The following is a 14,529-nucleotide window of genomic DNA, read 5'->3' as shown; positions in this document are numbered from 1 at the left end:
TAGAACCTTACCCATCTAGTTCAGCTGTCTCTACATAGCAGAGACTGTTTGGTTCTGAGCTGGATAGCAGCAAAATATCAGCCTAGTGAAACAAATAAATAAGCAGCAAATAAATCCAAGTCAAGATTTGTACAGAATTCTGTAGAAACATAAAACAAACATATCTAAAGCACTTACAGGAACGAAAGTATTTTTCTTCAGACGAATGATATCACCAACTTTAATATCTTTCCATTTTGTGTTTTTGAACCTAATATCAAGATAGTTTAATGATTATTACCATTTAATCTAGAACATTATACAATCTATACATCTCGAAATATTAAACTTTCCTTAGTATGAAGACACTACATCTTGGTAAGATGTGGGTTTTTTTTTTGGTTTTGGGAACTGCAGTTTAGTTGGGAATCTAAAACTTTGAAGACAACCTACCTCTGCTCTTTCCTGTTCACCCATATATGAATTTCTGTCCAACTCTCCAAGCAAGTTGCTCTTAGCACAGATTTACTGCCACAGAACTAAGTTTAAATGACTCCTTCAGGCATTTCTCTTCTGTTTCCAATTAGGTTTTCACACAGACGTATGGAACAGTAGAGAACAAAAAGCTGAACTTTCCCTGTCATCTACAGTTTATGATCTGTGATGAAGCTTTGTACCAAAAGCAACAAACTTTACTTACTAAGTTAAGAAGTGTACAAACCTTCCATCCCTGATGACTTCACATGTTCTGTTATTAACCTCGTTGTCCATCTTGTGACGGGCCTGAAAACCAGGAGCAGAGAATGTACTCCCCACTGCATGGCACAGCTGAAGAACAACACTGTTTTCTTTTGCTTTTATTATTAACAGAACATGTTGCTTACTATGTCATCCACGAGGTCTTTGACTGCAGTTATTCCCAGGACCAAGAGTAAGGGCACCAGTGTTGTATACCATGACAGGGTAGATATTTGAGGAATCGCCTGTCAGAGACAAAGAGTATCAGCTCAGTATGGGATTGCTATCAAACTCAATTCAGAAACATTAAGGACTGGGGCAGTTAAAACATAAAAAGGAAAACCAACACATCAGAGAGAGAATTTTAAGGTAGGTTGTAAAGATGAAAAAATCTCAGGGGGAGAGATTTTACCTGCAAAATGAGAAGGACCAGGAAATAGAAGTTGGCTGCTCTTTTAAACTGCTCAAACAGATTCAGCGGTAAAAAAGTGATGGGGTTGTACTTGTATGTCTTAATCGCATTTCCCTGTTGAAGAAACCAAAAGTCATTCACAACACGCAGAAAGTATTTTTATAGGAAATCTTTCCTATAAACTTTGTTAGAGCTGGACCCATTTTCAACAGTTTCAAACAGGTCACTGTCTTAATGAAACCAGACAAAAAGGTCTGCACTGACATTAACACACCCCAAAAAGCACCTCAAAATTCCACCCTGGCTACAGCAAGGACTACAGGGCATCACAGAGTCACCGTGTGGAAAGGAGACAGCCTGGCCCAGGTGAGTGACACGGCGCACATGGCACTGCCAAAAGGGCACGGAGAAGGGGAGGGACAGGGGGGACTTCAAAGCTCTCCCTGTCCTATGCAGTGTTCTCTCTGGTGCATGTCAATTTTATTTGCTATATACACAGTATCACTAATAGGGATACAATTGGTCTCAGATGTCAAACCACAAACAATGCATCCAGACACAAAGGACTTTTAATCAGACTTGTTCAGGAGGGACAATGTGAGACCCAGCAGAGGTTAACTTGATAAGCAGCAGCCCCTACCTAGTTGAAGCATAAAGGACTTCCATTTTAATAATGGATCCAACTGTAGAAGTTTTACTATTAAATGTTCATAGTCATGCACGAAATAACCCAAACTGCCTCACATCCACCAGGCAGAAACCACAGCAGATGCAAGGAAACCACAGAGGCCAACACATCACATATAAAGGCAGGCAGTCCACACACAACCACAAAGCCCAACCCTCTGTCACTCACAACCAGCACCACATACTAGCACAAAAGCTTATGTACTTCGCAAAGTTAAAAAATTAGGATCAGAAAAAAAATACTGAGCCTTTTGTCTTGATAATTGAGATTTTTTTTAAAAAGTTGCCTTGATCATAACTAGGTGGATTTGGAATGACACTGTTTAAATGAACATTCCCAATGGTCTACTTTTAAGACTGCCTCAGTTTAGCTTTATCAGGATACTGCTTAATGCTACATGAAGACTTCTTGTACAAAAGATGACACCTTTCTGGATGTTTGCAACAGCTGTAGTTGAGCAGATAAAACTCAGAATTTGGACTGAGGACACCTGGCTTCTAATTCTCTATCTCATCTTAAGCAAGTCTTTTGATACTTTGTTTTTCCATTCACAAAGCCAAAGTCAATTACATTTCTCTACCTTTGCTGGAAATCCTGAGGAAGTGTTATTAGTGGTTTTTAGATGATTCAAGAATGGTTGGAAAGATCTTATTGACATTAAGAAAGCATTCAATCTGACAAGTACTATAATCACATAATTAAGATAAAGAAAACTTACCGCATATTTGCTTTTTTTGAAGCACAGAAGTATTGTTCTCTTAAACTGGGGTTGCTCATAGAAGTGTTGATCATTTGCTTTAACTTGCCAGCTGCAGTCTGGAAGAGACAAGGTGAAAATGGGTCAACATCTGATTGCTGTAAACATAAGGAAGCCAATCTGCCTTCCCTTTCTTTCAAATGCCATGTTTGTAAGGAACTTTCCATTGAAACAAGACTGGTACCTGCTTTTCTTATTACAGTGTCTAAGAAAGGGTTTTCAAGAAATGTCCAGCTTATCTGTCTTTACTAGCAATTAAAATATAATCTCAGCAAGGAAGAAGCAAAATAGCAATTTGGAAGTTTTATGAGAATTTGCAAACTTAGAGGAACATTTAGTCAGGCTTAATTCCCTCCCTTCCCCTCTTCCAGTTGCTTTTGCTAACACCTGTGAAGCACTCAGCACCCAAAACAGTCTTTTTAAAAATGGAAAGATTCACCCATCTTTTGAAAAAAATAATTTCCTATCACCACATCATACAATGATTTTCTTTTGCAATCGTAAGCAAGAACCTGAAGCACTCATTTTATTTCTTCAACCATCAATTTTGCTTGCTTGCCTGAGACCTCGGGAATATGAATTACACTATGCAGCAAATTTAACAAAACTGAACAAGTGAGGTCAGCAGCAGCCTTTGGAAGTTTTGGACCACAAGGTGACAAAACCACTTACAGAACAACCAAACAACCTCATCTCCTTCTGTCACCTTCAGCATTTGTTATTTAAAGTTTGACTTGACATACAGTTGCCCTTGGGAAAATGTTTCTAAAGGATTTCCTAACAAACCATGCATCTCCACATTAAGGCCCCTTATCATTTAGAAAGATATGGAAACAACCCACTAAACACAAAAAAATGGCTTATACTGGTTCAAATGTCCAGGTGATGGGGAAGACAAGTTCTGTTCTTCTGAACAACTGCAGTTCTGTTCAAGCAGCTCTCAGACCGCGGGTTACGTACATCTAGCACCTGCCCTAATTAACATGAGGTCACCAGGCAGATCATTAGTTGTATGCAACAGGCAGTGGCACACAACTCTGGTTGTGGACTGGAATTACGTTGATTTTCATACTGATATTTGATAGAATGAATTGCTACCAATCGGTCCTTCAGACATTTGGATAAGCCATTCCAAACATGTCTGACAGATAAGCCACAAAAAGCAAATTGATCCACACACAGATCAGCATCTGTACTGAGGATCATTTGCTACCCCAAGCAAGTTTCTAACGTAGCAGTACCTTTTCTCAGCGTCTCTCGTCTCTCCTCAGTGCCTCTGTTGGTTTGGGCTTGTTCTGACTCGACCCCAGGCTGCCGGCTGTCCAGCTCATCCTCCGTGTCGTCGTCACTGTAGGGCACCTCTTCATCGTTAGGCTGCGAATCCTCATCGAAGGTGGTCTCCGAATCCCGTTCTGAGATCATGCCTCTAGCTCCCTGCAAACATTTTGTGCAGGTTCAGGAGCGGAGCTATCGCAGCAAGAACTGCAAACCATGTCCCCAGAATGTCGCTCTGTCAATACTGCCCAGCGAAACCCACGTTTGGAACCGGTTTCCCTGGATGAGCTTAGAGCACAGGCTTGGTTTGGAAGTAGGGACCGAAGTCACGCGGCAGTTATGTTCACAGCAAGTCCCTCATTACCGTTGTGCTGTGTGTAATTAGGCACACTCACACAGCAGCCCAAGGAACACCCTGCAGTCGTGACGCAGGACATGGGTAATGGGACACGGAGATGAGCAAGCCTGCGAACAGCCGAATCCCAGGGGCCACGCCACCGACCTGCATGGAGGGGTCAGGAGGAGCTGGGGGAGCTGCAGCCTCCTTCCGCGTTTTTAGATCACAGACACATTGTGCAGCTTCAGCTGTTTGCTGCAGCGGACAGCATCCCCAGGCTGTGAGCTAAATCCAGAAACCATCTCCTGGTGTGCAGCTCCACCCCTGCCGTCCCACACAAACAACCACCCGCACAACTCCTAGGTGGTTTCCATCTCCGCCTGGCCAGCCTATTGCTTTGCTGGGTGTCCTGGCATTTTAATTACCGATCCTTACAACAGTTTAGATTGTTCTGATGAGTGTGCCCTGCTCATTCCTAGCCGGGCAATTCCCAAACTCATTGTACCAAAGCTCCACTTGCGTTCCTTTCTGAAGACCACCAGTTTGGGACAGGTTCTGATCCGTCTGTGCCAGCACAGTGAAGCTGTGGGAAATTACAAGCCCCGAGGAGAGGAAGGGGCTCCACCACCCCAGGGGTTTCTGGCAGGGCCCTGTGTGCACCAGGAAGCCCCTCCAGCCCCAGCCAGCCTCACCTTACCCCCTCAGCACCGGCACCAGCAGCCCCGTTTGGCTCAGCCCTGATGCCTGGGAGGAGCGCTGGCCTCCAGCTCAGCCGTGCTGGGTGCCTGTGCCCCCTCCAGCTGCGTCCCCACGCTGTGCACCTCTGGCCATCGCTGGGCCCTCCCCAGCATGGGGACATCGCAGTCCCACAGGCAGCAGCCCCACTCAGCTGCCCCGACAGCCTGACGCCCCCACAGAGGCAGCGGGCAGGCCAGGCCGCGTAACGCAGGAGCCCAGCCCGAGGAGGCAAGGCCAGCGCTACCCCACCCCGTGCTGTTGTCGACAAAACCAGCGAACAGCAATCTCTGGGGCTGACACCAAACCCCGCCAGCACCCACGTTACCTTCCGTTGCTGCAAAGCCGAGTGGCCTCCCTCCTTAATATCTCGTATGAGAGATAAATATTAAATGAGCACTGAATATGCTGCTCGGGTGACATGACCGTGGGCTGGAAGCCCAACACATGCCACTCTCAGTACCGTCGTGCTCTCCTGGCACGCAGCTAATGTTTCAGGACTGCCAGCTTACAAAATAAGACAAAACTGGTGGGTATCGGATGAACGCACAGTTTGATTTAGTGCGGATTAATACAGCTTCCTCCAAGACTGCTCAAGCTGTGTGAGTGCTCACCGATGAAAGCACCTGGGACTATGACAGCCAGTTTCTAATACACAGGCTGTGGAACCTGAAATTTTTGTGGAAGCATTGTTTGTTTTCCTCCATTATCTTGGAGTTAGGCAACTCATCCGAGATGCAGGAGTTTCAAGCTCAAATTCTCTCAAAAAAGAGACGTTTTCCCTCTGTTGAGAGAGAAATGCACATGACAACTTCAGGCAACCATTTCCATCAACCATCACAGTTTCCAAAGCCTAGCCCTGGACAATGAGCATCCCCGTGGGCCCAGCAGCAAGGAGGAGGAGGACAGGCAGGCTCTGCAAGCACCCCGTGGTGGTGCCACAAGCAGACGAGTGACACTCCGAAAAGCAGAGTGTGTATGCAGGAGCCATTCAGAGTCACCAGAGCCAGTCCTGTCTGCGATGCAATGGAAAAGTGAGCCACAGCATTCCTACAGGTGGTTTTTACACAAATGCACTTTTTGTTGCATGCTCAGGTTGCTTTTTTTACAGCATTGTTCCCTGCCTTACAGAGTGGAGGCACGTGGACCGGGAAATCCCCCTACGCTGCACCCAGGAGGGAGCAATCCCTGTGCCAAAGGGGCCGTGGGCAGATGCAGCCCAGCAGTTCTCATTTCCGTGAGCTGGGGAAAGAAAGGTGGCAGCCGGGGAGGAGGGCCGTGCCCATGTGGAGCAAGGAGCAAGGAGCTGGTGCAGCTGCCCTTAAATAAAAGGCCTGCCGCCCGAACTACAAAGGTGGTTTCACTTGGCCTTACGCCAGCTCTGCAGTGACAAGCAGCAGCGTTCCTGCAAGGCAGCCAGGCTCCCTCCTGTGTGGCTGGGAAAACCCTGCCGCCCCCGGCACTGTGCTGCCTCCCAGCCTGCAGCAGAACCTGCCCCGACACCGACCCTGTGCCGGCACCCAGGGAAACGGCGTGCCCTGCACAGGGCTCAGCACCAGGGCCATCACACCGACACCTCCGGCCGTGCCTCGGGCAGGCACCTGCAAGCTGCTGCTGGAGATGAGGCTTCAGGCCAGCAACCGGCCTCACCACCGGCCTGGCAAGGGCTCCAGCTTTTGCTCTCCCAGCAGGGATGCAGGCAACAGACAGTCCTGCCCTCGCAGACAGTCCTGCCCTTGCCCAGCGACGCTGTGGCTCTGCACGCAGGGCAGGGTCAGACCTGTTGCCCAGGTGTCTGCTCTGGGTTTTACAGACACTGAGGTTTTCTTCTCCCCGAGAGTCTGCCCAGACGGAAGAAGTTATGAAGAACTGAGTCAGGGATTATGTTTCCAATCCCAGAAAACCCCAAAGTTTGTATCCCTGCCATATAAAGTGATTCAGCCTTTAGTCTATTAACCTTTACTCAATTGATTAATTAACTAATTAATCATGCCAAGGGTTAAATGAGATGTCAAAAAAAACAACCACAACAGAAAAACCACTGCATTTACCTTCTATTATAGATGCACAGCTAGATGGAAATACCTAAAATACAGACAGAGGCAGCCCGCGGTGCTAGCTGGGAATGCCAGCCTGGTGGCACGCAGCAGTGACTCCAGGAGGGGTCCACCAGCCCCGGTAAGACGAGATGCACAGGGACTGTTTCTGCAGCCAGGGCCCACACCACCAGCAGCCAGTGCCTGGCGGTGCCCCCGTCCCCCCACAGCAGCCCCACAGCACCCCACAGCCAGGCGCCCCTCGAGCGGGGCAGTGGGCACTGCACGGTGCTCACTGCAGCAGCTGGGAGAACAGGGAAGGGTCACGTTTCTTGACACCCAGTCCACACAACAAGGGCTAGTCGGGACATCTAACACATTCTCAGAGGGGTTCTTTAAGTATCAGGGAGGAAACAGAACAGTAATTGCTTTTTTTTTTTGTAAAGTGAAATTCCTGTGGTTGCCACCTAACCTTCCTCCACCTTGTGCAAACACACATTGCTGCCAAGGAGCACTGCAGGACCTCTGAAAGGCCTGTTACACCTTGGGACGCTGCAAGGCCATCTCCCGGCCTGATAGGCATCACGTTGGTAAACAGGTTTGGGTTTGCCTAATGCTTCGGCAGTTGTTGCCCGCTATTCAATCCTGGGGAAGCAGCACTCAGAACTGAAGTCCCTTAATGGCAGGATATTGCATTTCTATTCTCACCTCAGTGATCCCGGCCAAATGCTTTAATAGAGTATCGGCCTTCATTAAAAATATATTAATCAACTCATCTACCTGTAAGAAGAGCTTCTGCAAGGTAACAGGCAAATAATAAAACCAGATCTGCTTCCAAAATATGAGATAGCTCCCATGCTGCACAAAGCAGACATGAAGTTTTACTGGCAACAAGTGTTCGGACAGGCAGACAGAAATATCTTCTGAACAAACCAAACCTTTCACCTAATACTTATGACTAAGAATAAAAAAAAAGTCTTTACTCAAAAGAGCACGGAGCACAAATGGGCCAAAGAAATACCCCTCCCTCTTCACAACTGAAGCCCTCGTAAGCACCAGTTAGATTGCCACGTGACGGGCACGCTGTAAGCTCCCCAGTTTAGAGCTACCTCACACGTAACAGCCAGGCTTACTTCACTGAGTGACTAGTTCAAAATAGTTGAACACCCCACAATTATGTATACAAGAGGAATTATTTCTATAGGTTGTTTGTTCTGGAACACACCAACTTTTTTATGCACCCTTACAGTGTACCATGACTGTAGTATCGCCCCTGCTCTGGAAATACCTTGGACAAAGACAACCTCAGTTGTTTAGATAACTGTTTTAACTCAGCTGTGACAGGAGGCACGGTCTTGTTCATCTGAGACAGTCCCCACCAAGTATCATGGCTGAATTTTGTCAGGAGCTCCTTGTTCAGCTGTGCACATCCCCTGCCACCCTTGCTTGATGTCCCGCTCACCGCGATAGACCTCTCTGGCCCCTGGAGGATGGGATCCCTGAAAATCAACCAGCTCTCTGCTCTCCAAGGCCGTGCCCCATGGAACTCGTCCAAGCAGATCCCTGCATAGGCAAAGTCCACTCTCCTGAGGTCCGGGGCTGTGGACTTGCCTTGCTCCTTCCTATCAGGATCCTGAACTCCACCATCGTGCGGTCACTGCACGCAGGACTGTGCCGACCTTCACACCCCAACCACTGCTTCCTTGTCCGTAAGCTGGAGGCCCGGCAGATGACTCCCCCTCTTCGGTTTCGTATATCTTAACTACCTTTATCTTAACTGCATACGTTATGACACACTCAAGATAGAGGTGAAAGAGATGAGCTCACGAAAAGCTGAAAGCTCAAACCCCAGAAGTGTTACCTAAGGTTCAGTTTACCTGGGGTTTCTCAAATGCACCTGGAATCCTGAAGCTGAAGCCTCAACTCCTCTAGGTCAATCAAGAAAACATTGCATTAGGGAAAAAACCTAGTTTATAATGCAGACTACTCAGAGTACATCATATACGGTGGATATGCCTTGATGTCAGCCTAGGTGCTCCCAACAGCTACCAGAAACAGCCGGGCTCGGTGCTTGGTACATCAGACAAACAGACTCTGCCCAGACAATTAGGTCCTGAGCACCTGGCTAACAGGCACACCCCGCTTCCCAGCGCCACTTCAGGAAAACAAAGCCGCCGAATGCTCACACTGTGCAAATAGGGCAGCGGGCAGCCAAACTCCTCAAACGGGAACGCCTCGGAGCTCAGGACATCAGCTTATCCATGAGAGCTGCCACACACCTTCCTTCATTGCTCTGTGACCTTGGAGAAAGTTCCCACCTTGAAACCTGCCGGAGTTGAGCAATGCCAACACATGCTTAATGCAAGGTGACTCAGACTTCCCAGCAAAAAGGTTAAAATTCCAGTGATTAGACGTGGCTAAGGGTGAAACACCTGTGGTGAAGCAGCGCATCTACATCACAAACCCCAGCTCTCCCGAACACTTCACGCCCAACAGGCTGAGATGGCCTCCACCATGCAACAGAACCAAAAAGACTCAGATAGGCCTTTCAGGGACTCAGGCTATCGCTGCAACACAAGAAAATCCTGGGAAACCTGTCTTGTAAGCAGCAGGTCTCATCTGAGTCAGCTTGGTTCTACCTTCTGTCCTTCATCCAGCCCTAAATCCTGTGCACACGTATGTGTAGGCGCCAGGTCTGTGCTGAACAAGGATGTTGGGAAATAAAGATATGAGCAAACATTTATTGTTATTTCCCACTGTGTAAATAAACCGCTTTGGCACAATGCATGTACCTGCCTAAGACCACCCTGCCACAAGCAGTGCTTCGGCACAGTACACGGAGGCAGCTGCTTCCCACTTACCCTGCAACAGGAAAGTATGTGCCAGCCTCTAAAGATGTGCCGAGGGCACCCACTCATTAAGTAGGTGTTTCCAAAAATGCGTCTTGGTCATACATTTTCAACTGCAAGATCAAGAACTTACTGAACTGGGCCACTTCCAGCTCCCAGAGATTTTTTTATTGGCATTGCAACCAGCCAGCCTTGCAGTATCTGCAGATCTTTCTTTTACAAAGCATGAACTCTAGTCCCTCCTCGGAGGCAGTGAGGACACAGATAACCTACCCCAGCAGGAGGCAGACACCAGGGTAACATTCTAACACAGTGGTACCACCAGGGTCTGTGAAATCTGGTTTCTGCAAAGTTATTATTTTCAAATTTGGTTGAAGGGAAGTGACCATTTCTACCAGGAACATCCCGAAGGCTTAGACAAACAGCTGAGGCATCAAAGCCATGAAACCCCTTGGAGAGAGCTGACTGCAGAGAGAAGTGCAGTTTTGTACTGCTGACAGGTGTCCAAGACCAACCTTGGCAGAAAAAAAAATAAAAGAAAAGAAAAAAAAAGAAAAAAAGCATGCAAGATCAGAAGAAAATGAAAAGATGGGGGCCACCAGTTTCCAAATGCCTTCAGTCCTAATGTCCTAGTGCTTCTCATCTCAGTTCTGCACAATTGCACCAGCTAAAGAAAAGCACCTCATTGCCACATTTAAGAAAAACAAAAACCAACTACTACAACAAAACAACCAAAGAAACAAAACCCAACCTTCTTCATCCAGGAAGAACTGGAATTAAACCAGTGGCCATTGTGTACTCACTAATATAGCAATGTTAAAATTTCTGTAGGCAGCTATGTATGAAAACGAACATAGGTAAGTTATCACCATGAGCCACCAGGGCTCTGCAGAAGGAAGAAGTTGACCAGGCACTTACCAGCAATGTAATAGAAAACTATCATAGCAGAGAGATCCACAGCCTGCAGTCCGAGTTGTCTGAGGTTAAGCAAGGATGGGTGAAGGTGGGGCACTTACAGAGACAAAAATAATAATTTTACCCATTATCTGCACCGGGATTTTTCATTAACAGATATACAGACTTCCCTTCTCTTAAAGTCCAAGTCAAGACAAGTTATCTTTGCAGATAATAGAAAAGTTCGTAACCTTTGTTCAAGCTGTATCTTTAAGTGTACTCTGAAGGGGTTTCGACCTGCATTTTCTAGAGACTGTTAATTTCCTCTCAAGGTTTACAGTATAGAACAACACGGTTTGGGTTTAACAAAAGCAGAAACATTTTAGTGCATACATGAGCCGTATTGTTTGGCGTGGAAGACTTTTTGGAAGTATAAATAGAGTTATTTTTCTGGGTGTTCCCCTCCCCTTCGAACCGAACGGGCACTTTTAATAGTAAAACATACAGGTCACCTCCTGCTGCAGGGCTGGAGATGGCAGTGCTCACCCTTCCTCCACTTCTCCCTTCCATCTCCCTGTACCTCACTGCACACCCTGCTATAAACAAAGGCACCTGTGAACTTGCCCGAGCTGTCCAACTCTACTATATTAAGCATATATTTCTAATTTCTATAAGAACACATGAGAAAAACCACAGCACTGTGAGTCACAGAGTAATTTGGTAAGGCTGTCGGAGAGCAAAGGTGCAGCAGCGGGGCTGTCCCGGAGCACAGCATCCTCCAAATAGGGCTGGGAGCTGCTGAACTGCCAGTCTCCAAGGGCCATAACGGGAACCATGTCCTGTACCCCGACAAGCACAGGGACACAGAGAGGGTAAGTGATTTGCCCAAGGCCACAGCAGAAATGGTAAGTCACGGATAAACCAGGGTTAGGTTTCTGCAGCTCCTGGCTACTGTCCTGCATGCAATTACATCTACACAAAGCACCTCATTTAACAGAGACCAGATAAAGGAAACAGATGAGGGAGAACATCAAAACCCCTCATAATCAAAAGAAAATCAATCAGCCCCCTCCCCATATCTAAACGCAGGTAGCATGTTACCTTCAGGCCCAATATGATTCCCAATGGTATCAAAAGGAAAGCCACAACAACAAAAGAACGTGGAAAATTAATTCTAATTTAAATAGAGGACTTCAATGCAAAGCAAGCAAGTGGCTTATTGAATTCATCATCACAAATTGCAAACCCAGGGACTGGAATATTCATTGGTTGCCTCACAGTGGAGATCTAATGAAGATAACAATTCACAAGTTACTGAAAGGGAGCATTATACTACCTGAAGTTAACAACTAGACACATACAGGTTTGGGACTGATACAAAAGCAACCTCAGGCTAACGTGAACTTCAGTAACAGCAGCACCGGGACACATACCACTTGACACCTGAATCAGGCTTGGAAAAGAAAGCCAAACAAACAAAATACATCAAAACAAACAAACAAATCAGAACCAATCAGAAACTTGTGAGCAAATCTGAGCCTGTAAGGACACGTTGTGCCAGGAATTACAACCACGGAATCTAGACGCAATTTCAGAGTTAGGGTTTACACCAGAGCCAGGTTTGTTAAAAGCCCCATCGATGTGCCCAAGCACCGCTCAGTTCCCCACAGCTATTTCCCAGAGCCCACTGCACAGCACGGCTTCTTCAGCTGCTACATGCTCCTCTGACACTCGGCAGTAAGGGCTTCATCGGCTGGTCCGCTCAGCAGCACTGCACTTAGCCCTTCCGAGAAGGGATGCTATTTAAGCTACAGACACTAAGCAGTAGGAAACGGGACGGAGATGCTGCTTTGTTTCTGTCCCAAGAGGATTTCCATCTTCCAAGCGAGTGACCAGCCTCACAAGCAACTTTTCAGCATCTCCTGCTGCAGGATGAGGACAGTTCCTTAACGCACACCCCTACTGCTGCTCTGAGGGCTGTATAAACACTGACTGGCGAGTAATTACCCCGCAAGCCCAAAAGCTAGTGTCCTCACGCATAGATGGGGGGAACGAAAGGAAGGGAAGCACCAGCAGCGGGTACGGGTACGGGTACGGGTACGGGCACGGGTACGGGCACGGGTACGGGCACGGGTACGGGCACGGCCCCTCCTGCGCGACCGGCCGCGGGCTGGAGGAGCAGCAGCCGGCCCGCCTGAGCAGCCAGGTTTAAATGGCCGAGCAGAGAGCAAACAGCCCGAGGGCTGCTGAGACGGAGTTCCAGGGCGAATAAATAAATAAATAAATGAAGGAAGTCGTTTCAGAGCCGTTTTGGCGTCAGCCTCCCAAGCCTTTTCGGCCCTTGCCGAGACCGGGCCCGCCCCGGGCAGCGCCTCCCGGCCCCGCGCCCCTTCCCGGCTGTGCCCCGCGGCCGGAGTCCCGGCAGCGCTCGGTGCGGACCCCCCGTGTCCCGCACTCGGGGCACCCCCCGGTCTCCGCGGCCCTGCAGGGCGCGGCCGCCCCCCCCCCGACGGTCCGGCCCCGGCCCCGGGACCCCCGAGTTCGGGCCCCGCCCGCCCCGCCCCGTCCCGTCCCGTCCCGCCGGTGAGCCCGGCGCCCCCCCACCGGCGGCACCTGTGGGCGCGGGTCCCGGCCCCGCTGGCTCAGGGCCCGCTCATGCCCCGACGGCCGCCGCCGCCGCCCGGCCTCCCGCGGGAGCCGCCGCCGCCAGACCTGCAGAACGGGTTCCCCGACGGGGGAGGCGCCGCCCGGCCCCGGCCCCGGCTCCGGTTACACGGCGGGGCGAGGGGGGGGCGCCCCCGGCCGGCCCCGCTCCGCCCGCCCCGTCCCGGGGCCGCCCCGTCCCGCCGCAGCCGGCCCCGGGAGCAGCGGGGCCGCGGCGCCCCCCGGCGGGCTCGGGGCCGGGCAGCGGGCACCCGGGCGGCCCCCCCGGGCCCGGGGCGCTCGCGTTGGCTGCCCGGTTACACCCCGGGGGGACAGGGCAGGGCTCGAGCCAGGGCCGCGGAATCGTGCCGGGCACGGGGAATTCCCCGGTCCGGGTGCCCGTGGCCAGGGCACAGCTTCTGTATGGCTGCGGCGGTGCCAGCGGCTGCCCTGTCACAGCTCCGACAGCGGGGTCACGTTTGGGGAAAGACTGATAAGCACCACAGTCGTTATTCCTGAAATAAGAACCGTAATTTTCACCTTAACGTGTTTTCTAGAGTTTGGCAAAACGCTAGCCTTATGACATTAGCCTTATTGTATACAAGCAGGAGAAAAAAAAATAAATAACTTTTAAAAAAAACTTGGTTTCTTGTAGCTTTTAATTAATGCACCACCAAACCATCAGATTTTTTGACCCATCCCTGCAGGCTTTGCTAATAAAAGTGTATTTGGTCATTACACACATGAGAGACGAAGGTGAGCACTGTGTAGCCATTCATTTATGAGCAGCTGTTGCAGAAATTGAGTCTGCCCACACCTGGCTGCTGCTCCGTAATAAAAGTGCTCTTGGCTGCTGCTCTGAAATAAAAGTGCTCTTTGCTGCAGAGTGACAGATATGCAAGATTGCTTGGTTTATTTTTCAGTAGCAACAATGCTCAATTTCCCTGTGCCAAAAAAAAAGATTTGTTCAAACAGACTTTTTTTTCTCTTTTTTTTTTTCCCTAGACCTAAAATCTGAGGCTGGATTACAAAGTTCTGCCTTTTAGCTCCTTTCTCTTACAATACCTGCATCACATTCCTCACACAGGAATGAAACCAAGTTAATTAAAAATCAGTAACACTTTGGATTAATGTGAAAGCAAAGGTTTGCTTATGCCTTTGAGATTTCTTTTTCTGTCCAGGAAAC

General features: G+C 48.9%; 1 protein-coding gene across 3 annotated transcripts in view; it reads right to left on the bottom strand.

The window, feature by feature from the left end:
• Window positions 1-13,495, bottom strand: part of ATP8B1 (ATPase phospholipid transporting 8B1) — a 32,839-nt gene extending 19,344 nt beyond the window's left edge. The window contains exons 1-8 of one of the 3 annotated variants that reach the window (XM_072031668.1): window positions 13,413-13,495; window positions 3,816-4,008; window positions 2,536-2,633; window positions 1,130-1,243; window positions 864-962; window positions 701-762; window positions 178-250; window positions 12-82 (exon numbers count right to left, since the gene is read on the bottom strand). In XM_072031668.1, coding sequence (XP_071887769.1) covers window positions 12-82; window positions 178-250; window positions 701-762; window positions 864-962; window positions 1,130-1,243; window positions 2,536-2,633; window positions 3,816-3,996 — 698 coding nt within the window. In that variant the 5' untranslated portion in view covers window positions 3,997-4,008; window positions 13,413-13,495. Of the gene's footprint in view, window positions 1-11; window positions 83-177; window positions 251-700; window positions 763-863; window positions 963-1,129; window positions 1,244-2,535; window positions 2,634-3,815; window positions 4,009-13,313 lie in introns of those variants that run through there. The other 2 variants (XM_038169900.2, XM_072031669.1) reach the window with 2 other exon arrangements.
• Between the last annotated feature and the right edge of the window lie 1,034 nt (window positions 13,496-14,529).

This window comes from Anas platyrhynchos, chromosome Z (assembly GCF_047663525.1).
Source record: "Anas platyrhynchos isolate ZD024472 breed Pekin duck chromosome Z, IASCAAS_PekinDuck_T2T, whole genome shotgun sequence".
Taxonomy (NCBI): Eukaryota; Metazoa; Chordata; class Aves; order Anseriformes; family Anatidae; genus Anas; species Anas platyrhynchos.
Note: the sequence above shows the minus strand (reverse complement) of the source record. Positions and strands in the feature narration are given on the sequence as shown.